This window comes from Pteronotus mesoamericanus, unplaced genomic scaffold (genome assembly GCF_021234165.1).
Source record: "Pteronotus mesoamericanus isolate MK-2021 breed Mesoamerican mustached bat unplaced genomic scaffold, CSHL_Meso_final contig_98, whole genome shotgun sequence".
In the NCBI taxonomy this organism is placed as follows: Eukaryota; Metazoa; Chordata; class Mammalia; order Chiroptera; family Mormoopidae; genus Pteronotus; species Pteronotus mesoamericanus.
In genome coordinates, this window is record NW_026555295.1 from 3,218,451 (window position 1) to 3,245,926 (window position 27,476).

General features: G+C 37.8%; 1 protein-coding gene and 1 non-coding gene across 2 annotated transcripts; both read left to right on the forward strand.

The window, feature by feature from the left end:
- The first annotated feature begins 215 nt into the window (after positions 1 to 215).
- On the forward strand, positions 216 to 25,944 carry DNAAF10 (dynein axonemal assembly factor 10). The gene is made up of 8 exons (XM_054586872.1): positions 216 to 550; positions 11,455 to 11,555; positions 13,796 to 13,926; positions 16,146 to 16,247; positions 19,073 to 19,188; positions 19,848 to 19,982; positions 22,655 to 22,752; positions 25,043 to 25,944. Exons 1-8 carry the CDS (start codon positions 368 to 370, stop codon positions 25,248 to 25,250), a joined length of 1,074 nt encoding a protein of 357 aa, XP_054442847.1. The 5' UTR covers positions 216 to 367; the 3' UTR covers positions 25,251 to 25,944.
- Positions 6,673 to 6,775, forward strand: LOC129081406 (U6 spliceosomal RNA). Its single transcript, XR_008530305.1, has one exon. It is a non-coding gene; the product is annotated as a U6 spliceosomal RNA (small nuclear RNA).
- Positions 25,945 to 27,476: the final 1,532 nt, after the last annotated feature.

A 27,476-nucleotide genomic window follows, 5' to 3' on the forward strand; every position in this document is an offset into this window, starting at 1 on the left:
AGGATTTTTGTTGTGTGTTTAATAGGTAGGACATAGGGCTGTTCTAAAATATGCCGTATTCTTGTGGTCTTCTTGCCCTGCCACTCACAGCTACGACATTTCGTGATCTCTAATCTGTATATGGGTTAAATGCAGTCGGTAAAGGCCACAAACAAGTTTGTGCCATCGGTGAAGAAATGTCTTGTGCGATCTCAGTAGGGCATCTGGCATTATCCGAGACAACTAAATCCAATTTGCTAGGGCGCCAGGGTGCGAATACGGCAAGCGGGAGGGACAAATTGTCCTTAATGTTTTGAGTCTGGTTTCCAGGTTAGAGTTTTGTCAGGGTGGGAAAGTATCGGTTCGCGGAGGAGAAGTCGCGCGAACCATGTCGGCCTTCGAGAAGCCTCAGATCATTGCCCATATCCAGAAGGGCCTCAACTACACAGTGTTTGACTGTAAGTGGGTGCCGTGCAGCGCCAAATTTGTGACCATGGGCAACTTCGCACGGGGCACCGGCGTCATTCAGCTGTACGAGATCCAGCACGGGGACCTAAAGCTGCTTCGGGAGGTGGGTGCTAGGTCGAGACTGCGGAGTTCCAGGATCTGGGAGTACCGTTGGGGGGCAAGTGCGGATCCTGGGGGTTTGCATTCCTTTCTGCCAAAACCTGCGTACAGTGTCCCTCAAACGCACAGCTCGAGCTGCGCGGGAGTAGCCAAGTTGATCGCAGGTTGAGGAATACTTCTAACGTAAAATGCTTTCGGTCGAGTCCTGAATTCTCAGCGGGCTATTTCACCCGCGCCCTCCCAGCCCCGTTCTCCAGCCACCCCCGCAGTCAAGAGCTAGGTCAGTGGAAGTATCGTTACGAATTCGGATCTAAATTCGAGGCCTTTCGGGGCAGTGCTCAGTTTGTGGAAAGTCTGTTAATAGGCACGTGTTAGTAAAATGCTTTTTCATACAAGCAGAGCCGAAGCAGGCTTCCGTATGCCTGTATGCCTGCAGTGTAATTGGAGACCACCTATCATTTATTCTTTCAACAGCTATCAATTGATTGCCTGGTATTCCCAGGCCTTGAATGACCATCCCCGATCTCATGGAGTTTTCTGGTGGGAGAGAGAATCAGTTAAATAATCAAACCAACGATGCAGAAATACAGACCACGATAAATTCTCAAACAAAAAAACACGGTTTTCCGAGAGTAGAAACAGATTAGGGATTGGAAGAAACTGTTCTGGCCCGAACTAGGAGTAGAGGAGGAGGTTTCCAGTGGAAACGGCCTAGAAAGCTCAGCGGTGGGAGAAAGATTATCTTCTTAAATAGAAGAGGTAGGCAGGGGCCAAACATTGCTAGATCTGTAAGTCATTTAAAATTCATGCCTTTTTTTTTCCCCCTAAGAAAAACAGGACATCATTGAAGGGCTTTAAGCAGTGTGTGGCATGATCAGGTATACAAGTTTTATAAAGATTGCTAGTGAAAGAATTTAGGAATAATGCTGTTAACTAACATTTTTATACCTTTTTACAGTTTTAAAATGCCTTGATTTGAGTTACCTGAAAAAAAAAAAGATCATACTCAGGTGTATGATAGGGTTGCAGTAGGCTGCAGGGAAAGTTGACAACTGCAGGGATCAAAAGCTATAGAGAGAATCTGCTTGGAGGGATCGGAGGTTAAACTGGTAAAGGAGGAATATATTTTCGATAGGAAAGCTTAGATTAAAAGGTAAGTTGGGCTCTATTCCACTTTAAATTTCTGTGAGTGCCAGTTTTCTTGTTCAGTTTAACTGTCTTCTGTAGTCAGGGACTCTACTCAGAGTAAACATGGCTTGTTCTTTTCTGTTTCCTTAAATTGCTCACCAGTTCATCACCAGTCACCTATTGCAGTTCTGAGGTCCAGTCAGGTTATTTGATATACAAGGGCGGATCCCCCAAAACGGAATTTATTTATAAAAAATAAATAAATTTATTTTTTTATTTATTCTTACGTTTTTAAACTTCAGTCACCTTCAGAGTACTCTGCATATGATGCAATATACCTACTGAGACATGTTTCCACTGCTCAAAACTGCTTTTGAACTCGCAATTTTGATGCCTTTTAGTGCTTCTGCCATTTTTTTGTTTTACTTCCACGTTTCTCTTTGAGGACCTTTTTCCTCTGGGGAAACAAAAGAAAGTCACTCGGGCAAGATCTGGTGAATGGGAAAGATGGGGCACAGTGTGGGGAGGTGATGTCGTTTTCTGGTCAAAACCTACTGAACACTAAGTGGGGTGTGGGCAGATGTCCTGGTAAATCACCCATCATGAAATGGACAAATGTGTTAAAAGAGTCTTCCAAAAAAAAAACACTGAAGCAGAACACAGCCTCTCACAACACCACCAGCTGGTACACTGACAGATGGGTTTCTAGAACACTGACCTAGAATGGGAAGCCTGTACTACAAGGGGCCCGCCCTCCAGAAGATAATTCCAGTTCTGGTAAGGTACCCACCTCACATGAATTCCCTTCCTGATCCCCACACATTGCATTTTCTTACATTGCATTCTTGTAGTACTTACTGTCTGTACCTAAAATATATCATTCTGTCCCATTAATCTCTAATTAGATTGTAAGCTTCTGGAAAGTAAGGACAGTGTATTTATTTACATGGTATGTAAGGAGCAGTAACTCAATAAATATACTTGTTAAAAGAACGAGTAAATGTATATCTATAAAGGATATAACGGGTGATTTTTTTTCTTTCAGTTTTATTTGTATTGGTTTCAGGTGTACAGCTCAATGGCTAGACAATCATATACTTTACGTAGTGTAATTTGGGTAATTTAAATATTAGCTTACTGATCATTTGATTGGGGTCAGGAGTTTAAACAAATGGGAAACACTAGAATAACAGAAATTTAAAGGTGAAGTATTAAGAAAAAATACCAATCGAAGCTCAACCAGAGAGCATCTACAGACTTGTGACTGCCTTTTTATAAGACTGAATGATTTGTGTAAATTTCAGGAATACTTTTGTTCCATAAAATGAAATAGTGCTCTTTGGCTCTTCTAGAGATTATGGAGAATTCTAACAAATTTTTGAAATAATTTTGCTTTTTAGCAAAAGTAATTGTAAATTGTGTTCATTGTAAAACATTTTAGAAATATAGATAGGAAAAAATATCACCCATGATCTTAACCCTCAGGGTAACCACTTTTTATATTTCACTTGTACCTCTTGCAGCGGTGGCGCCATCTTCTTTTTTTTCTTCTTCCTTTTTTTTTTTTTTTACCATAAACTATCTATGGAGGACCAAAGGTATTTGAAACATGTGTCCTTTCTCCTAAAGAACCTGCCATCTAAAGAGAGGATAAACCAAATGCAGAAACATGTAAGAATTTGCATTGGAATTGGCAGTAATGATGCAATGGAAAAGAATATAGACTAAGTACAAGCTCAATGATTCTCAGCTCTTACTGTGCATCATGATCACCTGAATGTGTATTGTTGCTGTTGGTTGGTTGGGTGTGTGTGTGTGTGTGTGTGTGTGTGTGTGTGTGTGTGTGTTTTAAAATATTCATGCCTTGGTCCCACCTCCAGAAGTCCTGACGCACTGGCACTCTTGCATCTAGACTAGACTGCAGTTGAAAATAAGTATTTTTTCAGTTTCCACCAGGTGATTGTAATGAGTACCAGGGTTGACTACAATGGGGCTAGATGAATTATTTTATTAAAATAGTAGGAAACATACCTGATTCTATCATTGTGGGACCTCCTCAAGTCATGTACTCCAAAGCCTGTGCATCCAAGTTAAAAAATAAGGAAGAAAATGGGCCTTTGTTGGTGCCGTCCTTATTTTGTGACCAAAGATAGATGGGGAGCTAGGGCAGGGCCTCCCTGTGCAGTTGAACAGTTGGTTGCGTCACCCCAGGGGGTCTGGCCAGCAGTTCAGTGAGAGCTGCAGTCCGTCTCTTTCCTCACGCCTTTCTGTGTGAGACTTCATCAGCCTGCAGAAGGCACCTTATTTTCCTAATTGGTCCAAAGGACTAAGGGTAGCCCTGAAAAATGGAACTGTAGTTGGAGATATTTATACTTTAAAATTTAGTAATAAGCTAATACAGTACTGCCTTTTTAGCCCCTGTGGCACTGAATTCACTGCTTGTTAGCATTTGGTTGACTAAACCTTTTAATGCTAATTAAGTAGTGCCAGGATGTGGAGGAGGAAATACTGACAAGCTGTATTAGATTCACTCACAGACAGAACAAAAATAGCTCTCACTGGAATTACCTATCATGGTCTTTTTAATCGTGTTAACTTATTGTAGCAAAGAGAACCAACATCTGGGTCAAACATGACCATCATGGATGGTCATTTTCACTATCCTATAGCAAAAGGTAATATATACTAATTATCATTGTATATCAATTTCACGAAGTAGAGCTGCTGCTGCTGTTCCTTTTTTTTTTTTTTTTTTTTTTTTTTGTAATTCTCACCCAAGAATGTGTTTATTGATTTGATTTTAGAGAGAGAGGAATGGAAGGAAAGAGAAACATCAATCGGTGGCCTCCCATACATGTCCCTGCTGGGGATCAAAGCCACTCCTACTGGAGGTCAAACCTGCAACGTTTTGGTGTCAGGGACGATGATTAACCAACTAAGCCACCCAGGCAGGTTTTCTAGCAAGAAGAATTTTAGGTAATCACTGAATTCTTTTTATCTTTTCTTTTTAAAAGGTAAAATATTTAATGGGGCATTTTTTTATGAACTATATAATATTAGCTTCACTCCAGCATCCTCTTAATTTAGCTGCTATTATGATTTCTGTGAATGTCTCTGGAAGGAGAAAACACTGATGCTTTTTTATATTTTTTAAGTTTTATTATTATTTTTTTAAATCCTCATCCGAGGACATTTTTTTTTCATTGCTTTTGGGGCAGAGAGCAGAGAGAGAGGGGAACATTGATGAGAGAGAGAGGGGAACATTGATGAGAGAGAGAGGGGAACATTGATGTGAGGGAGAAACATCGTCCGAGCCCCAACTGGGGATCAAACCCTCAACTTGGGTATGTGTCCTGACCTGGAATTGAACCCTCAGCCTTTTGGTCTAAGGAACAATGCTCCAACCAACTGAGCCATCTTGGTCAGGGCAAAACACCCTTGCTTTTGTTAAGTCCATTTGTCAGAACAGCTCATCCCTGTTCTGGGATACAAAGTACAGTCCTCCTTGTGCAGATGTTTATACATTTGAGTTTATTTGTTAATATGTTTATATATTTTGAGTTTAATTTGATTCTTGTACAACATGAATGTCATATATTTCTATCTTGTAAAGATATGAATGAAGGTAATAACCAAAAGACACAAATATGAAAGCACCATAGATTTAGTTCATGCTTTTACCTCACAGTTCATTTCAGGATTGGAACATTTCTTTGGTATTTCTAATGACTCAGGTTTACAGATGGGGGGCTATATAAAAAAAATGTTTATTTGATTGATACACATGTAGGCCTGGAGTCAGCCTAATGTAATAGAAAGAGCTTGGAGACTACCTGGTTCTAGGAACCTTGGGCAAGTCTCCTAATCTTCTGAACCTGGTTCCTTATCTGGCAAGGGTCTTCCAAGCGCTTAGTTTGCAGTTGCATGTGTTAGAAAGAGAAGGGATGGTCTGGTCTAGAAAACATCCAGAACAGTATCTGACATGTAGGTGTTCAGTTTATGGATTCTGTCTTCATTATTGCACACAAATGACATTGGAAACTGTATGTCACGTGAAAACGTGGGAGAAATGGGAATGCAAACTCTAGCAGTGGTTCCTCCCTCCATGCACTAGGACAGAGATTAATAGATAATCATTTATACTGTCATTTAACAAATGTTGAGCACCTGTTAGGTATAGAACAAATTGGACAAGGCCCCATTTCTGTGGTACTCATTCTAGAAAGGGAGGAGATAGATAATTGAAGGAATAAAATAATTTTTCTGGTAAATGAAGATTAAACAGGGCAAATGATAATGATTGGGAGTTCCACTTCAGATTGGAGGGGCAGGGAAGGCCCCTTGGAGAAGGTGACGTTTAAAATGAAATCTGAATTGGGACAAGGAAGACATGATCTAAGGGAGGAGCAGTCCAGGCAGTGGGAAGAGTAAAGGAAAATGCCCTGAGGTAGAAATGACTTTGGTGTGTCTGAAGAACAAAGAGTCAGGGAAGGGGAAAAGCGAGAGCCGCCAGATTTCAAAAGGCTTTTGTGTATTTTGTGTACCCCAGGTTAGGTGCCAACCCTGTGAGTCTGTGCCTGTAGATGTAGATACATTTTACTTCATTCCATTCCATTTGCAATAAACATCCACTTTTAGAATCTATGAAGTGACAAAATGAAACTAGTACACTGGCCTATCGTGTAATGGATATGCATAGCATACATAGTTCTCAGCTTGGTTTATTCTAAGGTGGGGATTCTCCTATGTGTTCAGGTGTCAGAACACCTGGTCATTGTGTTGCTGTTTGTGAAATATCATGAAATACTGGAATAGTCAGTTCCACCTCTGCACAGGGGTTTTTCCAGTAGGAAAATCTGACACTATTATATACATTGTAATCTTTACATCACAGGAAATTTCTTATCCTCAGTTGCAGGTTTTCTTGTTGGTGTTCATTTACTAGTACTATCTAACTTCAAGGGGAAAAAAAACAGCTTTAAAAAAATTATTACCTGTGCTCGCTTTGGCAGCACATACTAAAATTGGAACAATAGAGAGAGGATTAACATGGCCCCTGAGCAAGGATGACATGCAAATTCATGAAGCATTCCATATTGTTTTTAAAAGGAGGGAAAAAATTCCGTTGGTACCAGAAGATTAGTATAGTCCAGAAACACGGCTTGAGATTCTCTAATCCAAGGGCCCACAGGTGAAAGGTAAAGGAGTAACATGGGGAGCAACCTTTGTGCTTGCCAGGTTTTTGTGCCCAGCACTAAAGCCTTAGAAGAACAGTGTGCTCGCTGTAGGCACTGAAAAGCAGAAGTTAGTGTTTCTGTCTTCCGGGGCCTGGGAGGAAGACTGGAAACCCCGTCAGAGGCTGCAGGTGGTAGGCGTGGGATTATGGGAAGCGGGTGAAGGGCAGCGCGTGACCAGGCTTCCCAGTACTTTTCTGAGAAGAATTTCCACAGTTATTGCAATGTATGATAAGCTCTCCTTGGCCCCTAATCCTCTGAGTCCCTGGAACCATATTCTTGCCCATTAGGGCCCACCTCACTTTTCACCGACGGGCGCTCTGCACCCTCCGCCTGAGGCGGTGGGAGCCATTATCAATGACGTGGAGCAGGGGAGCCCCAGGCTCACTGAACAAACGGGCCGAGGGGCGGGGGTCGCTGGGACTTTGAGGCAAGACGGCTGCTGCCGCGTGCGGAGGAGTGCGCCCCGAGATCCGGCGGGCTAGTCTCCATTCGCTCCCCAAAGCCGCCTTCCCCCATCTCTCCTCAGGCGTCTGTGGCCCACTCTGCCCCCGCCTTTGCCAGAGACCGGGGAGATGAATGTGATGTATGTGCCCTTTGTTTGGATGACTATGAAGAGGGAGATAAGCTCAGAATCCTTCCCTGTTCCAATGCTTATTGCAAGTGTGTAGATCCTTGGCTAACTACAACCAAAAAAACCTGTCCAGTCTGCAAGCAAAACGTTTCTTCTCAAGGTGATCCAGACTCTGACAGACGGTGGTCAGGAAGAAAACGAAGTGTCAGAACATACCCCTCTACTTTGACCTTTGGCTTCTGTTAGCACCCAGTCATTTGGGGCTTTGTCAGAATCCCGCTCACATCAAAACCTGACAGAATCTTCAGACTGTGAGGAAGATGACAGTGAAGAGACTGACAATAGCGACGCAGAAAACGAGATTAACGAACGCGGTGTTGTGGTTCAGCTGCAGTCCAATGGTGAACAGGATTACAACATAGCAAATACTGTTTGACCCAATCAGAAGGTGATTGGGTTATTTCTCTTTAAAATGTTTATTTAGGTATATAATTTGATATTTTTTGCTCCCTTCACAGATTTCTGTAGAAATAACATTTTTTTAGTATTCTACACTTTAATCTTACTGAAACCATTTTTTAAAAATCTAATATTTATCTGGAGTATACTTCATTTTACTAATAAGTATTAACAGACTGGTGCTGTAATTCAAGCATCAAATCAACTCTTATTTTGGAATGAAATACAGCCAAAATATTAAAAAAAAATTTTTTTCTCAGTAGTCTAAGCCAACTCCCACCTCCATAAAGTTACCTAGAGTTGTTGAGTTGGAATGTTTGTTTTGATATTACCCCAAATTGCCATCATTAGGGAGGGACAACAAGGTAATTCAGCATTTTTCCTCCAATTGGCAGCACAAACTCAAAGCCACCTTTCCCCTTTCTGTTCCCGAGCAGTCTTACCCTGAAAGGAACAGTCTGTATTGGTGCAGATTTCAAGTTTTAAGGTTTCTAATACTATAGTATTATGTATGAAATTGATTCATCAGATAAAGTAATATGTCACTGGACTGAAGTTACTGAATTTCAGTATCCTTGAAGGTTTTGTGTTGTGATCAAAGCAAAAGGAAATGATGTACAAAAATACCAAACTTCAACTGTTAACACACAGATTGTATACCTCTTAATAAAGAGCATATTGTGCTAATTAGCCCTGCTAAACCATGTACAGAGGAAATTGTTCACATATTGGATTTGAAAATAGTCGCTTATATTTAGCAGAACTAATAATCTATTTAAACAATGTATTATGAAAAGCTAAATTATACATCATTGTAACTGTAGAAAATGTATAGACTTACGTATAATCAAAATGCTAAGAATTTTTATATGGTCTTGTATGAAGGGAGTTTGAATGTTAATAAACACATTTAAAAAAAAAAAGCTGGGACTTTGAATTAGTTTAACCATAGAAATTGTGTCCTAACAGTGGTAATGTGCTAGATCACTAGTAATATATAGTATGATTTCGGGTACTTTTATTTAAGGGAAGGCGAAGGTGGGGAGGACATAAGGGATTTGAAAACTGTCCACTTGGTTACATTGACAGAAATTTTTGATCCTCTGTGTTGCCACATTATAAGATACCCTTCTTTATAAAATTGGAAAAATAACTGAAATAATACCAGTCTGATACAGTGAACCTTCTGTGGTTCTGTGCTTCTCACCAATATTATCTTTTACAACCATGCTATTATAGATGGCTGATTCACTGGACAATTCCAAGGAGTTTGTCAACGCTTTACTTTATACCCGGCTACATAGTGACTGCTAATTTACATAGATCCCAAACCATAAAAAAGCTGAACAGGTTGAGAGTTTCCAGAGCTTTGTACCATATAACAATATCCTTTGAATCATGAAAAAAAATACTTGCAGTTTGTGTGAAGTGAATTTTCTTTTTCTTTGAAAGTTGTTGTGTATACCCTATACGGAAATGTCCAGCCAGACATTGAAAAGTGGCAGGGAAAATATTTTTTAAATTATATGAAACAGGGCAACCCTAATAGGAGGGAGGAAGATTGGCACAGGAGCTGAAGGGTTACCAGGGGAGGTGCCCTGGCACCCGGAGAACTCTGTGTCGAGGAAAAAAGTTTATCCGGATGTATTGGTCATTGGAAAGAAATCAAGTCAAAGGACAATTATTTGATGATCCTCTTCATATTGAAACAAACCTATGTGTGTTTGTAAGTGTATAGAAAAAGGTTGAGAAGGATGGGAATTCTGGGGAGTGTCAAAGGGAGACTAACTTTTTGCCTTTTTTGTTTCAATTTTTTAGAGGGAAATGTATTATTTATATAAATGTCAAGAATAAAAAAGTGTAAAGACTGTAGAGACCAAGAGGAATAGTTTTGCCCTTTTGAGGCTGACAGTAAATGGAAGGTGATACAAGGCTAGAGAGTGGTGGGGGACAGGCATCAAATCCTGGCCTCAGCTAATTCCAGATTGTCCAGTTTCCAGGGGCTGAGCCAGAGGAAGAGCAGACTCCAGGCAGGATGTCAGTGACCTGGGCGGGTGAGGCTGGGGCCAGCGGGGACTTTGGCGAAATTAGAAACATCAGGATGTAAGAGATTAATGAAAGACCCGCAGAGGTATGGGAGTAGGTGAGAGTAGTACAGGGCACGTGCGTATGTAGGAGGAGTCCGAGGAGAACTGACATGGTTTCATTATCCACGGTTTTGCTTTCCACAGTTTCCGCAGTCTGAGAATATTAAATGGAAAATTCCAGGAATAAGCAATTCATAAGTTTTAAGTTGCATGCCATTCCGAGTAGCATGATGATATCTCCTGCCATCCTACTCTGTCCCACCCTGGTATCTGCATTGTAGAAGCTCCCTGCTTGTTAGTCATTTAGTGGCCACTTTGGTATTAGATTGATGGTCTCAGGATCTCAGCATCACAATGCTTGTGTTCAAGTTATCCTTATTTTACTTAAAATAAGTATGTTGTTATAATTGTTTTATTTTATTATTAGTTATTGTTAATTTCTTACTGTGCCTAATTTATAAATTAAACTTTACCATAGATGTGTACAGGAAAAAACATAGTGTACATAGTGTGCAGTACTATCTTCTGTTTTAGGCATCCAGTGGGGGTCTTGGAACCTATCCCCTACTGTATTTGGGTTGTAAACTCCTTGAGGGCATCGCCAGTCTTACTCATCTTTGTATCTTCTTCTGTCCAGTTCATTGACTTGCATATAGTAGGAAATCAATAAATGTTGAATGCTTGTGTTGGGCGAATCTGTAAAGCTCTAGGCTTGGATATCTTTACCTAATGACAGGGGAGTATTATATTAGATAATTTCCAAGGATTCTTTCAGTAATATGGTCTTCATGTGACTTCCATAATCCAAGTGCATTGGTATATGGTTATTTTATTAATGTGATTATGTACAGTACTTGGAGCAGTAGACTTTTAAATAAAAAGAACCTGAAAAGATTGCCTAAGGCATACCAATGGCAGTGCCTTTGGTACACACAGGTATACACATCTCTGTGCAGTGACAGAGTCCTACAGAGAATAGGACATAAACATTCTCAGTTTTGAGGGTTCTGCAGGGAAAACTGTAAGACAGTCATAATCATTTTTGTTCCTGTAGCCATCTGGAAAGTACGGTATCTTCATTACATTCTTATTTCTACAGAGGCTCTTAAAGAGGAATACCACATTAAATGCTGAAATTTTCATATTTGCTAACCAGTAGAGATGGTTGAGTTGTTAGCATTTGAATGTCTTATTAGCGAGATGAGAGGAAAGGCAAAATTAAAGCTCATTTTTTAGACAGTTACATACTTCTAAAGTATAAAAGAATGACTAAAGGAAAAACATGACAATTTTTATCAGAAAACATTTTAATGCTTTTTATATTATGTGCCTTATTTAAATCCTAATAAAGCTATAAATATCATGGAATATAAATATGTAGCTGCTTACATAAATAATGTATCCTCTCTCCCTCTCTTTTATCAAGATTGAAAAGGCCAAACCTATTAAATGTGGAACATTTGGTGCAACATCTTTACAGCAGAGATACTTAGCTACTGGAGATTTTGCTGGAAACCTTCATATATGGTAAGATTATTTAATTAGTATTAAGATATGAGATAAACAATTCCTTTGATAGTCTTCTTACTCTTCCTCTGAAAGAGAGAAGTCTAATTTTTCTTTAGGTATTTCAAATAATGTTGTTAATATTTATTTCTACATATGCTGTTTGATTCTAACATTTAATACCTTGTATTTGTAAATAATGGTCTATCTCCCTCCACCTTGAAGGATACAGTATATAAAAATTAACATGTAGAACATGGGAAAAAAATCAGGTATGTATTGTTTGCATTTCAGCAATACATTTGGCATTACAGAATGATACATTAAGTTTTTGTTTGTTTTAATTTTTTAATGTAGAATTCCAAGTTCTTTTAAAAAAACTTTTTTAATGCGCTAGCTAATAACATCTGAGCACAGCTTTTTAGGAACACATCTGTTGAGCAAATGAAGAGAAACCTGCTTTGAATGAGCAAAATCACAATTGTGCCAGCTGCTTTTAATTTTCATGTTTTACTGAGAGTTATTTCCTCATATTTAAGTTGAAGTTGAATGAATTCAAATGTCTCTGTAGTTACTTTCCAGAAATATCTCTTAATCATCTGAAGTACACGGTAATGTTCTAGAGATAAACTGTCTTCCCTACTTCCTGTTTTCTAATGTAACCTTTCTTGATTTTTCACTTAGAATCTGCTACTTTGTAATTAAATTACTTTGACCTATTTATCTGTCTTAGAATCCTAAAATAAAACATAGTGAAGCTATTTTGATTCACCCTTGCTTTAACTGCTTAATAATTAAGTTAGCATTTATTACAATGTATTAGTTCTTACATGCAGTCATATACTTTGAAAGAAATGGGAAAGAGACCAGTCTGAATGTTATTTTTTAAAGTAAATATATATATACACAGAACTGGTATTACTTATTTTCATTGCTATGTCTTACAATTTTACATTTTTAAAGAGTAGTGTTTTTTAAAAAATTTGTACACATAATAAAAGTTTTTTTTAAAGAAAAGACTTTTTTTTTCTTTTTAAAGAAAGATCTTTAGGGAGAGGGGAGGGGAGGGAGAAAGAGGAGGAAAGAAACATCGATGTGAGAGATAAGATAGGTTGCCTCGTGTAAGAGCCGTGACTGGGAACTGAGCCCACAACCCAGACATATACCCTGACCCAGAACTGAACCGGCAACCTTTTGCTTTGTGGGATGATGCCCAACCAACTGAGCCACGCTGGTCAGGGCAGTAAAATAGCTTTTTAAGTAGAACCTCAGTCCTGTTTAGTCTCTTGATTATTTCACAATAATACTACAAGATAAACATCATCTCTGAACTAGGACGAACTATCTCAAATCTGCGAAGTGAGATTTTACTAACCCTGGCTCATTAATAAATAGGGATTATATCATGAAAAGCTACACTCAATTTTTTTTAAGTGTAAGTTACTGAAAACTGACTTGATAAAGAAAAACATGGATAGAAGCTTCAATAGAAAAGTAAAACAAGGGGACAAGCAAGAAAAAGGATGTATTAACATGACCTGCTTGAGCCAGTCACCGTCCAGCCACCTCATGTAGACTCAAGCACATGTAGCATTGTAATAGGTGCCTTCCTGCATTCCTTTCTCTTAAATAAGCTAGGCAAACTTCAGGCAGTTTGACTAAAATATCTGTGACCAGCGCAATGATAAACTGAAAAATATAAAACTAAATGCAAATCAACATGGAATTCAGTGAGAAAATACAATAGTAAATTATAAAGGGAGAATGTGTACAAAGTGCACACTACTCATATATTAAAATAAATCTCAGAAGGTGACACTACTTTGGAAACATTCTAAATTTTGAATTTAATCTGTATTTAAAGAAGTAATGATCAGACTTCAGTCAGCAAAGAGCCAGCAGGTTTGGGACCCCGTCCCAGAGATCCTCACTAATTACATCTGGGGAGGAGCCTGGGAATCTGCATTTACCAATACGCCGTCATTCCTGGCCAGAGGTCCTGGATAGACTGCCTTATAAGAATCCTAAGTAAAGTCGACTTGGGAGTTTGAATTCTAAATTGAATAAATGACTGTTCTCATTGAGGGCTTAAAAGATGCGGAAGTGGCGAGAAGTAATTGGGAGGATATGTATAAATACACAGCAAAACCCTTATTTTTAAACAAAAATCTAAAGATGGTATGTATGCATTCTTACATTTTAGTGGTGGACTAAACGTTTGGGACATGTGGTATAAGAAGAAACTGTCTTCTGTTGTGTAGGAATTTGGAAGCTCCAGAGAACCCGGTATATTCAGTAAAGGGCCACAAGGAAATCATAAACACTATAGATGGTGTAGGTGGACTAGGAATTGGTGAAGGGGCACCTGAGATTGTGACTGGCAGCCGAGATGGTAAGTCAATGGATTTTAATTTTTTTTAAATGATACTTGTACAACAATTTATCTTTTCTATGTGGAAATCCTCGGTAACCTTAATGGACTAAATCTGACAGTCTACTTTTTTAATAGGCGAGTTTGATTGCATATGCCTCAATTGTTTCATTCTTGAGCATTTTGACATAGAGGCATGGCACTTACTATTTTAGTTTTGAGCCAGTTCAACTACTGACCATAGTTTCCCATGAACCTTGAAGGATTTAAAATGTCTTTATAGGTTTTTGAGGCAGCTGACAATATAATGTGGGTGGCAGCTTTTCATTTTCTTTTTTTAAAAAGCAGGATCAGTACTTGTGAAAATTGTCACATTGACAGCTGGTTGAGCACTGAAGTTCCGCGATCCTTCCGTTGAGTGCTGTAGAAAGCTCCAAGCGCACGAGCTCTGCTTTCCTACTCTGCAGCGACTAAAAAGGGACAATAGAAGAGGGAAGCGGAATTTTCTAATAGTTACTCAAGGGTGACTGTATTTCAGAAATCAAATATTCTTTTCAGCCCTAAAAACAGTATGGAATATAGAAAGAAAAATAACATCCCGTCTACCACACTAGCATAACTATTAGGTTTGTCTTACACAACGACCTGTCGTTATCAGTGTGGGTGTGATTTTGTATCTTACATTTTCCATTTAATGTTTTGTCATAAGTAAATGTTGCTATTTCCATATAGTTTTCATAATGATCATTTTAACGGCTATGTCACATGCCATCCTATGGATGTGTCACACCATTCTTAACCATGCCTCTGTGAGAAGCATTCAGTTTACCTTAAGTTTTTTGCTTATTGTTTTGGGAGAGTGACTTAAAAATAATGAAGGAATAAATATTATCATGTACATAATTCTTTTGGGATAAATATATCTTACGGTTTTTAAAATTTACTGCCACACTTCCCAAAGTATCTTTTTACCTTATCAGCTACAATAGATGGGGTAAATTTCCAGCCTACATTACTAGCATTGATTTTCCTTTCTTCCTCTAATTTTATAGATAAAAATGGTACTCCATTCCAACTTGTGTTCTTTCTGTATTTGTTTACTACAGATACAAATATAAATGCTTTGCGAATTGGCTATGTTCTTTGCTCATTTGACTATTGCAAGCTAAATATCAATTTTATCAATTTTTATGTGCCCTATAGAGTAATATAAACCTCATCACATTTGCAGGAATTTTTTTCTCCTTCAAGGAACCTTTTCAATGACCAACTTTATTTTATTCTCGGAAATAAATCTAGTGGAATAGTGCCCCTTTTTCTGTGTTTATTATCCCTTTTAAGGATTTATTTTTTTAAAGGTTTTATTTATTTATTTTTAGAGAGAGGGGAAGGGAGGGAGAAAGAGAGGGAGAGAAACATCACTGTGTGGTTGCCTCCCGCACACCCCCTACTGGGGGCCTGGCCGGCAACCCAGGCATGTGCCCTGACTGGGAATAAAACTGGTAACCCCTTCGGTTCTCAGGCTGGCCCTCAGTCCACTGAGCCACACCAGCGGGGCCCTTTTAAGGATTTTTTTAACCCTTTTTCTATTCTCTCTCAGGTACTTGGCTTTTAACCATTTTGTTACATGCATTTGTATTTCTCATAGACAGTGACACTATTTAGTTAGTAGTCCTGTAATTTGCATTAAAATGAAGTTGAAATTAAATTGAGAAGAATTATTTGTTAATTTTATTTAATATTTCCCTGTTCTCTATTGCCCCAGGGAAATTAAACTTAATAGTATATGAAATAGTATTCTAAAAGCCAATATAAGATCACAGATGTAAAAATCAGTTTATTCATCTACATAAGAATAATGTCAATGATTATGTGGGTAGTAAGGAAATAATTAAAATGGCGCTGGTATTATTCTAAATAACACATTAGTTTTAAGCTTAAGCAAAGAAAATAAAGCATGATTTGAATTATATAACATTTATATTTGCCTTGTCAACCATACTTTGTTGATAACTTAGAAACAGGTGTTGGCTTTTCTGTTTATCTATTTGGAAATATAAGTCATACAGTGACATATGAGTTATATCTCTGATATTAAGTATGAAAAATGTGAATATTTCTCAGATGTTAATAACCTCTATAATGTTGCCATGTACACAGGAGGCCATAGGAAGAGAGTGCAGAAAAGAAATGTCATTATTCTCTGCTGAATTTTGCTGGCTCACTTTTATTTATGACAGGAACGGTGAAGGTGTGGGACCCAAGGCAAAAAGATGATCCTGTTGCCAATATGGAACCTGTACAAGGAGAAAACAAGAGAGATTGTTGGACTGTGGCATTTGGTAAATTACTGAAGAACTCTTGGATTTGAAGTATCAGACAGTTAAAAGCACAGTGCTTCAAGGAAGCCCTGCTAGTCTCTTTATAGTCTGTTTTGTGGATTATTCGGACAGTTTATTTGGTCAAATAGACTGGTGGTTAATGTCAACCTCTGCAGCCTGGGTTGGAATTCTCACTCTGCCACTTAATGGCTCTGAGACCTGGGGCAAGTTCTTAAGCTCCTCTCTGTCTTGGTTGCTGAATGGAATAATAGAATGTACTTAATAGTGTTGTTTTGAGGATTCAGTGAGTTAATACATGTAAAGTGCTTAAAATTGTGCTTAGAGTAAGTGCTCACAAATAATTTGCAATTACTATGTATTTGTGTTTAACCAGGTAATACTGACTTAGAACTAAATACCAGTAATGGAGCTAAGTAAAGCCTCAAGGGCAAACGGTAACTTAACAAATCTTATATTAATTATCCTCTGCATAGGGCATGTTTATTTTCTAGAAAATGGCTATGCCATTATAAAATTCTTATAAATTTGATAACTGTGTTCCTCTATTATACTTAAAATGAATGTCAATTTTGTAGGATTAATTGATATGTGCCTTGTATCTCTTGCTGAGCATCGAAATTAAAATAATTTTCACTAATTAGAGATATAGGCCATATTTAGGTTTTTTAAAAATAAATTTTCTTTTTTATTTTATTTATTTACTTTTAGAGAGAAGGGAAGGAAAGGAGAAAGAGAGGGAGAGGAACATCAGTGTATGAGAGATATATTGATTTATTGCCTCTCACACGCCCCCAACGGGGGACCTGGCCTGCAACCCAGGCATGTGCCCTGACTGTGAATTTAACCTGTGACCTTTTGGTTCACAGGTTGGTGCTCAGTCCACTGAGCCACACCAGCCAGGGCCATATTTAGTTTTAAGCCTCTATTTTCTTTCTGTTTTTTTCTTAGTATAATCCTGTGGAGATGACAGACATTAAAATTGGGATTTAACAATATGTGTGAACTGTTCAATTTTTTATATTATGTTAAAATTGGACTCTTATTTAATTACAGGAAAGTTTTAGACTTCCAATTTAAAAAATTATTGTATGGGAATTATTTTGTGCATGTATATTATGAGCAGTAATATATAAACTTAAGACATGTACACTTGGGGAGAATTTTACAATTAGCACTTAAAATCATCATTTAAAATTGACATAATAATTAAAAGGGCTCATTACAGCTTTTCATCATTGATCTAAGAGACATAAGTACAATTTTAAACATAGGACATTAAATTTAAAAAGAAAATCCATTGGTTTTGACGATGTTTTATGAATGCCAAGTAGGTTCAAAGTTGTGAGCATATAAAGGTGAAACAGATACATTATCTAGCTTCAAGATGCTTATTGTTTAGTAAAGAGGACGTGATATCTACATTAATTATAGTATAAGGTAGGAGCGATACAAGGTCACAAGAGGCATAGACCAATGCAGAAGGAATCCTGAGGGAAAGATGACTGGGGAGTGGATATTTTGACCTCAGACCAAGGGTGTATAGGATTTGAACCACTGAAATTGGAAGGAAATTTCAAGTATAAGAAATAGCTTGAGAAGTGTCCACTGAAGTATGTAGAAGAAAACACTGTAGTGGTATGAATAGTTGTGAAGATTGCACAGGGCCACAGCCATAAGTAGTTAGATGGTCTGGAGGTAGTTGTAAATGTTTGAAGGATTTTTCAAGGATGAGATAAGATCAGAGCTTTAGGACAGTTAACCTGGCATTGTGTAGTGGAGTGAGGGATAAGTGGCAGAGGGAATATGAGTCCTGAAGTTCTGCATTATTCCAGGAAAGATATAGGTTAGAAGCATTGAGAATGAGGCAGAGGGGATTGATTCAAAAGATAATATTATGGCAAAATAAATAGAATTTGGAAATTTTTTGGAGATGAAGAACAAGGGAAAGGATTGTGTCCAAGGTGACTAGATTTTAGGCTGATTGTGGGGTGAAGGCTAGTACTAATTGAAGTTTTACAAAAGGTATGATGGTTTATAAAGGAAGATGAGGAGGTCAGTTTTGGACATCCTAGGTTTAAGATGCTGTTGTATCATGTAGGCGGAGCCCACAGAGGAAGTGCAAGGCTGGAGTTTATGAAAAAGAGGGAGTTGGAGGGAATAAAGAACAAAGGCAATGGGATAAGATGCCCAGACAGCCTAGCAGAGTTAGAGGGGCCTCCCTCTCCCCTAACATTTTCCTTGGCAAAAGGTATTTCCCAAAAAATTCCTGGAACCAAGCAGGATGAATTTTAACTACAGAATATAAATTTACAGGTGTGATCATACAACTAAAAATAAATCACTGTGTGCTACAACTTATTTCAGGTTTCCTTACAAAGGTGAGGCAACACCAGAGCAAACTTTTGCAAAATGAATAAGTTTTAAAGTAGTTTCTGTTTGTATTCATATATAGTTACTACCAAAAAAAAAAAAAAAAGCAATAGAAACATGGCTGTATTTATTCTACCAACCCCTATATGTTTGGACTGTAGTTGGCCTTTTAATCTTTGCAGATATAGCATAGAGAGAACATTTGCTTTCAATTTAGCCTCCAATAAACATTTTCACATATCCCTTCGGTATAGAATGAGCTTTAAAAAACAATATATCATATACCAAATTAGTAATCTTAATGTCCTGTCAGGATTGGTAACATGAGATTCGACTCAATGTGATTTTTAAAAATCTGATTCAGTACAAATTATGTGCGAATTTTCATAAAGTTATTTTAGCAGTCTTCAAATTAGCACTTACGAAGATCTGAAATGTTCTGTCTTGATTTGCAGGCAATGCTTATAATCAAGAGGAACGTGTTGTTTGTGCTGGCTATGACAACGGGGACATCAAACTGTTTGATCTCAGAAGCATGTCGTTGCGGTGGGAGACAAACATTAAGAATGGGGTAATGTACATTTGCATTCTTTTTAGTTTCTCTGAGCGTGTTTTCATCCACCTCTGAACAACTATACAAGGAAAGTGACTCTTAATAACTCATCTCAGTACAACCACTCTAGACCGGTGGTCTTAACCTTTTGGGGCTGTGGAGCCCTTTGGGGACCCCGTGAAAATCGTAGCCCTCTCCTGGAAGGTGAACCACCGAGAGGTGATAGAACAGTGCCAGGTGAGTGGCAAGTCCTGCAGCCTGGCTGTGGACACCTGTGGGCCATGCATTGTGATATCAAAATAAGCGAGTAAGAGGCCTTTTTCTGCTGTATTAGAAAGCCTGAAAATAGGAATGGCTTCCCCAGGCCCTTTTACATTCGTGGTTCCTGGGTTGTATGCCTTTTGTGAAGAATGTGGTTCCCTCTTGTTTTCTAGAGTCAGCCTTGACTTAATTGTGTTAATATAATAATTGGGGAACTCAAGATGGGTTTAATCTTATTAAGCAAGAAGAAATTTTTCTATGCTGTTAAAGTATTTGATATATTGATTCAAAACACAAAGTGATTGTTTAAATGCTTTCACAGGAACTAATAATTTTAAACTTGTTTTACTTAGTTGGAAAGAACCTCCTGAATCATAATCATTAGACTATCAATAATAAATATTCTCTATTTTCAGGTATGTAGCTTGGAGTTTGACAGAAAAGATATAAGTATGAATAAGTTAGTAGCTACATCTCTGGAAGGAAAGTTTCATGTTTTTGATATGAGAACTCAGCATCCAACCAAAGGTTTTGCTTCTGTTTCAGAAAAGGTAAATCTGAGGGAAATGTCTTTCTATGAAGAGAAATGTTCATAGCTCGTTTTAGACTAATAAATAGACTTAGTCACCAAGGTGCCTTCCAGGTCTTTATGTGAAGGGAGCTATTTTTACTATATTCTTGTGGGATCTTGACAAGTTCTTCTGTGCAAAAAGTACTTTTACCAAAGTTTGTCAGTTTTAGACTTCTTGATTATAATGAAGGCCTCAGTTGGTCTTATTTTGTAGTTAAGGAGCAATCACAGGAAAACTAGCTGATGATAGGAATTTCATCAATAAAATCTAGCCTTGTGTTTCCTAATATATAATATTTGCATTAATACCTAGTTATATATACTTTTAGGTATATACCAATGCACACCTTAGTATACTAATTATATACTTTTCAAAATATATTAACATGTATATTATGTCATTTGACCACATTTTATTTTATATTCCAGTTGGCTACATTAAATAAATTTAAAGTGTTAATCACTGTGATTGATACATTGTAGGTGTTTATACTCACATACATACATACTTTGCCTTATTTCAAATAGTTTTTGATGTAACTTAGAAAAAAATATGGTATTATAATGTTAGAAAAATAGGAGAAGAAAGCAGGGCAAAGGGAAAATACTTGTTAAAAAAATAAGATGATATCTGGAGTAAGGGGATTGCATAAAATTCATGCTGAAACATCCTGTCATTTGCAAGAGATGGGTTAGAAATGTGACTCTGAGCTTCCTCCTGTATAAAAATAAAGATCAGTTACAGATTTTTAGTTTCCATGAGATTAAAATATGTAAGTTGTTCAGGAAATAAAAATTCACTACTTTTCTCTATCATGGATTCAGTAGTACTTCTCAATGTTCTTATTTTATCTTATTATTACAATAATTATTATTGCATGTAAATTACTGCCACTGCTTGATGAACTAAATTCTTAACAAGGTAACTTATACATTGTAATGTTGTTTTGCCTTTGTTGTTTCAGAATATATTAAGTATCTATCAACATAAAGCACTTTACTAAATTGTTTTATATACTTTTGCAACATTGTTTCTTACTATCTGTAAATTAGAGTGTTATCATCAAAAAAATTTTTTCCCAGGCCCTGGCCAGGTGGCTCAGTTGGTTACAGTGTTGTCCTGATACATCAAGGTTGCAGGTTTGATTCCTGGTCAGGGCACATACAAGAATCAAGCAATGAATGCATAAATAAGTGGCACAACAAATTGATGTTTCTCTATCTCCCTTCCTCTCTCTCTCTCCCTAAAATCAATAAATAATAAAAATAATCAAAAAGCCTTTTTTTCATTCAGTTAATCTAGTCATTACTAAGTGTGACAAATAAACCACTGTTGTATTTTAAGAGGCCATATCCCTTTTTGCTTTTTGTTGTTTTTATCAGCTTCCAGAAGAAAAAGAGAAGTTTAACGTACAAAAAAAATTAAGTTTTAAGACCTTGAACCCAACCACCTGAGGACTCACATGTTAAAGTGTGTGCTTTGAGATGTGTTTTTATCTGCTAATGGTAGTTCTCTTAAAAGACTGTTAATACCCAGTGTCAAGACTAATCACTCACTAAAATGTGAGGTGTCTTATGTGTGGCTTAGATCAAGCTAGCTGGTCTCACTGCTTCTACAAAGCAAAAGTCTTTCATCCCTCCTCCCTGCCCTTCTCCTCCCGTCCTCCTCCCCGCAGTGAATATAGCACTATTAGGATTGATTTACTGGCTGTTAATGTGCAAACAAGCTGTTAACTTTTATCTGATTGCCATTTTTATCTTTTAGTTTAATGTGACTGATAAAGCCTTGGCCTATTATGACCATAAACACAGTCTGTAAGGCCTTATGACCCTTATTGTGAAGACCAGACAAGTCCAAAAGTGTAGGTTGAAAATAAAGCTCGGGGAGCTTTAAGTTCAAACTCATTCTATATATGGGAACTCTCTGTACTCTCTGTTCAGTTTTGCTGTGAACCTAAAACTTCACTAAAAAATAAAGTTTGTTTATTTTTTTAAAAAGGTTTTATTATTTTTAGAGAAAGGGAAAGAGAGGGAGAAAGACTGGGAGAGAGAAACATCAATGTGTGAGAGAAACATCGATTTGATTGCCTCTCGCCTGCCCACAACCTGGGACCTGGCCTGCAACCCAGGCCTGTGTCCTGACTGGAATTGAACCGGAGAGCTTTTGGTTTGCAGGACGATGCCCAGCCCACTGAGCTACACCAGTCAGGGCTACAGTTTGTTTTTAAAAAATGTATTCTATCTTTATTTTTTCCTTAGCAATATTTTTTCCTTAGCAATATGTATATGTTTTTGTATTTTGAGGTTTTATTCCCTCTTCAGAGTGAGCTAGAGATATAAATGTATAAAACCTATTTGCATAATTTATATGGTACTATAAATTTAGACTTTTAATCTGCTAACACCTTTTTCTTTAAATCCATTAGAACTTTTTTCATAAAGCAATAAAGAAAAATGATGCTTTTCCTGATTTCTGATGGGTTCCTCTAAATCTCTGTAGCCATTATAAAGAGAAGTACCAGAAAATAATTACTTTTATAACAGTTGTTGAAATTATAGAAGTAAAATTTCTTTATTTACAAGGTTTCTCTTCTAGGGTAGTCTTTATCATATAAGCTTCTAAATGAGTTGTGTGCCTCTCCTCCTGTTTAGGCTCATAAGTCCACTGTGTGGCAGGTCCGACACCTGCCACAGAACCGAGAGCTGTTTCTGACAGCTGGAGGCGCCGGCGGCCTTCACCTCTGGAAGTAGTAAGTCTGCCAGCATATGTGGCTTTTTTTTTTTTATGTTATTTGTGGGCCTAAAGTAGGATTAGATTGAACTTTTGGGGTTTTTTTTTTTCTTCCTTTGACCTAGTTCATTTTGGTATGATTTTAAATTTTACGTCATTATATAAGTATTTTCTAAGCATTTTTTTTACAAATCTACTTATCTTAGATATTAACCTTCTTCTGACACACTAAATATGTTTGTTATTTAGTTGTCTTCCATATATTGTAATGGGTCAGGAACAATTCTTTTTCATAGATTTCAAATCATGTGTTTTTGCTAGTCGGTTGTTTTTAAATAGGAAAAGTTTTTCACCAAAGGCTTTTGTGAAATGTTATAATAAGGTTGTTAGAAAATACCTCTCAGAGACAGGAAAAGGTTTGGAATTGTTAGTTTTTGATCCTGATAATGCGCTAGCCCAAGTTCAGATAACATCCTTGTCACAGAACCAAGGCAGAGCCCGAAGACGCTGATTGGTCTCCAGCAGAAGCCTGGCCGGGGGTTTGCTGTCTGCATTCCTCAGCAGGGCCAGTGACGGTGCGAGCTCACTGCACACTGTGCTCGGGGGTTCTCGCCCCGAAGGAGGCGGGGACTAGACAGGCAGTTCATTTAAAAGGCCTGATAAAAAGTGTGGTTAATGGTTATCTCTTTCTGTAAACATCACCCAAGGGGGGGGAAAAAAAAAAGAAAACAAGCCGTAAATGAAAGATATTTCAAAAAGTTTGAAAAAAAGGAGGAAAAACACCATCTTTAATACTTCTGGGACTTCACATTTACAAAATGGTTTTCTATTTATTCGCTCCTTTTAGAAGCTAGAAGGAGTTCTGAAAATTAGGGCTACAAAAGTATTTAGGGATATAGCTGACCAAAAACCAGGAGTGAATGCTCTAGATCAAAACTATATCGTTTCTGTGGATAAAAAGCAGAGGAGAAGTTTTGAGGCACCCAGCAGACTGACTGGTAGGTGGGTTATTTGGTAATTTTCTCCTCTACTAGCACCTTTGTCCATTGTGCTTCCCTGCTGCTTCCAGCCCAGTCCCCACCCTGGGGTAGACTGCAGACCCCCGCAAGCTGTGCAGCAGCACATCACTGTTGCATCAATACTTGATGGCCAGCCTCTTTTGGCTGCCTACTGGCAGCGCTAAGTCCCAGTCTTCTTTGTAATCCACGCATGGAGTTGTTTTCCATGTGATATGCAAACACTTTTGCAGCTAGAATTTTTGACTGTCATGGATTTAGTTAATTGGGTCTGTATGCAATTAGAAATTTGTAGTTTATCTCAAAATTAACTTTAATCCTTACCATAACAGATATCTAGTCTAATCTTCCAGTTGGTTTGGAGTTTTGTGTCAGGTGTTATGCCAGCAAACAATCACTGGTTTAAGTAAAATGATATTTAGCTTTATTTCCATTTGCTAATTAAGTTATAACTGTTTCTTGAGCACTAGCCAGGAATTTCTAAGGAAACTCACCTAGTTATTCAGGAATTGTTTTGTGAATGAATGGACTCCAACATGCTGATTTTTTTTTCTTTTTAATATCTGAAACACAAAAATATCAAATCTTTAATAGAGAGTATGGAGAGTTTTTAAAAAAGTCTTTGCTATTTTTAAAATACTAAATTATTGCAGCCTTTACCAAGAGGCATAAAAATATGTGTAGGCTGTTTATGCAGCTGACTCTTTTATTCTTTTCAAAAGGAGTTGTAGGGGCTGAGAGGAAGAAAGAATAGTATGTTATCTGCCTGTCTATTTCTGCACTGCTTCTTAGCTGCTTGTTATCCTGAAGCTCTTGGCCTTTATTAGCACTGATAAAATACAGGCAACATCATAGCTCATAACTAATAGGCATTAAAAGGCCTTCTAAGGAGGAATACTCCATTATTTCACTAGGAACACTTCTCCTTGCCTGCAAGGATATTTCTTTCCCCCTCTCTTGAATCTAGACCAAATAGTATTTATGTGTAATTCACCTTCAATTCTTCTTATAATTTTATATTTTCGGCTGAAAGAAACTCCCGTATTTCAGAGTGGTTTATTCTCTTTGGAAGCAACGATGTTTAGGTCTAAAGTCTCCTCCCAGCAGCGTCCTCCCGCAGGAGTGGTGCACAGAAGGTCCTTAGGCTGGGACTTGTACCGCGGAGCTCTGGGGCAGAAGCCAGTGCCTCCCAGCCATTCCGGAAGCGTTTAGATGGGGTTCTGCAAATGTTACTTACAGCTTTTGCCTTTGTACAGGCTGTATCACTTTTTACCACTTTGTTCTTGTTTTCAGTGAATATCCTGTTCAGCGGTCAAAGAAAGATTCCGAGGGAGTGGAGATGGGAGTTGCTGGTTCGGTCAGCCTTCTGCAGAATGTTACCTTGTCTACCCAGCCCATTTCCAGTTTGGACTGGAGTCCAGATAAAAGGGGCCTTTGCATTTGTAGTTCCTTTGATCAAATGGTAAGAGTACTGATTATTACAAAACTCCATAAAATTTGATCTAAGACTTTGGACTTTGAAACCATCCAGCAGAACACTCGTAGAATTCAGAATGTGTTCTGGATCCTCTGACCCTCATTGAACAAAGTTGGATTTGAGTGATGAAAAAAGGCCCAGACACAGACCTCCAGGCCAGCCTCTCCCTGGGTGTGGAAGGCCCAGTGTGTTCTCGCCACCTGGCTGGTCGCTGGTTCGCTGTTGCACGTGGGGCCACCACTGTCTCCAGGGCCAGCTCTGCCCCTCTCCCTCCATTTCTGATGAAAAGTTGATACTTGTCGGTATTGAAATATATTTAAATTGATTCTGCATCCCCAAAGTTCCATGTTTTTTAATACACACTTGTGTTGCATTTCAGTGTTTATTCAGTCGTGATAGGGATCACTTAATTTGGTTTAAAATGCTCTGCCTTGGAGAAACTGCTGTGAATTAACCTTTGTATGTACACTTTGAGAGATTCCACAGTCACAAAGTTTCAGTACAAAATAGTACTTTATAAAATACCAAAGTGGCATGGTCAAACTAGATTTGGTTAAATGTTTTTTAGCAGTATAACTCAAAGTGAAATACTATGATCTACAGAGACCTCTTCTTACCTAAAAAACAGGAGTTGACTTAATGAGACTTTTGTTTGTTGACTATGGTAAGTGATGTTGAGATGTACAAGATTGTGGGGGGTTTGTAGCCTTACTTTTTGTCAAGCTTTTTAAATATATTTTATGAATAAATTTTTGTTTTTGAAATCTATGGTACATGTGATTCTTTTAACTTACTAATAATAAAGCTAACACCATCACTTATTTTGATTTATATATAAATGGCTTGGTAAATAACTCTTAATCACTGTTTCTTTAATGTTCACTAAATCTTTGATTAAGCTTAGAGAGGTATTGATTATATTACGCTTTCACTCAGCCTACCGTCCCTCCTCCACTCAAGACACAGAGCCACCTAAAACATTTGTAATATGAGAAATTTATGTGATTTCAGGGGTTCTTGGAAAGTCATTTGTTTGGAATATTAAATTCAGAAAATTAACTTTTTAAAAAATCTCAAAATCATGGATAAAACAATACTATGGACATAATTATGAAAGTAAAAATTAAATTGAACTTTCAAAATGTCCAGTCCTTTGGCTTTTTGTTTAATTTTCAAAGGAAACATGAAAAAATTCTGAAATTCTTACACCACTTGTATTTGGTGGTATCACTAGAGAGAGTGAAGTCAAGAACAATAAATAGTTGTATTTTACTAGATGTAAGATGTCATTGATTGCAGAATTATACCATAAGAAGGAAAAATGTTGCCAGTGAAACTGATACAATGCTTTCTTTTCACTTAGCATTTCTTTAATGTTCATTGAATGTCCTATTAAACTTATTTATATGTACATTTTTTTCACCCTACTTTTCTCTTGTGCATCCTTAAAAAGGAAAATATATGCAAAATAAATTTGGGAAGGTAGTCCTCAGGTTTCTTCCTACTCAGAGTCTGATCCTTCCTTCTTAGTCACTTTTTGAATTGACTCATCACTGCTCATGGTTTTCCTTAGTGTTGCCCTTTGTGCTATGAAAAGTGTTGCTGATGCAGCCATTCTTTAAAACATGCTTCTCTATTGTCTTCAGGGTTTTCTTTCAGTGAGCTGACACTTGTTCTACAAGTTTTGTTGCACTCATCCATACCATGACAACTGTTGCTGTATAATAAACTGTTGCAAAACTTGGTGTATTAAAACAGTAGCCGTCATTTACTGGGCTTAGGAAGCAGTGATACTTGGGCAGGGCTCAGCAGGGAAGGTTCATATGTCCTCCACACAGCAACAGCTGGGCCAAAGGATCTGCTTCCAGGGTGGCGCTAACATGGCCCACAAGTTGATGCTGACTGTCAACTGGGACCCCAGCCAAGCCTGGAACTAGGGGTCTCTCCACAGCTTCCTAAGAGTGTGGTTACTGGGTTCCAAGGGTGAGCATCCCAAAAGAGAAGGCACATAGAAGCAATATCAATTTTTAATGGCCTAGAATCATAATCCACTTAGCATCCCTTTTGCCATACTCATTTAAAAATATTTTTTTAATTGATTTCTGAGAGAGAGAGAGAGAATGATTTATTGTTTCACTTATTTATGCATTCTTTGGTTGATTCCTATATGTGCCCTGACTGGGGATTGAACCTGCAACCTTGGCATATTGGGACAATGTTCTAACCAACTGAGCTACCCAGCCAAGGCTG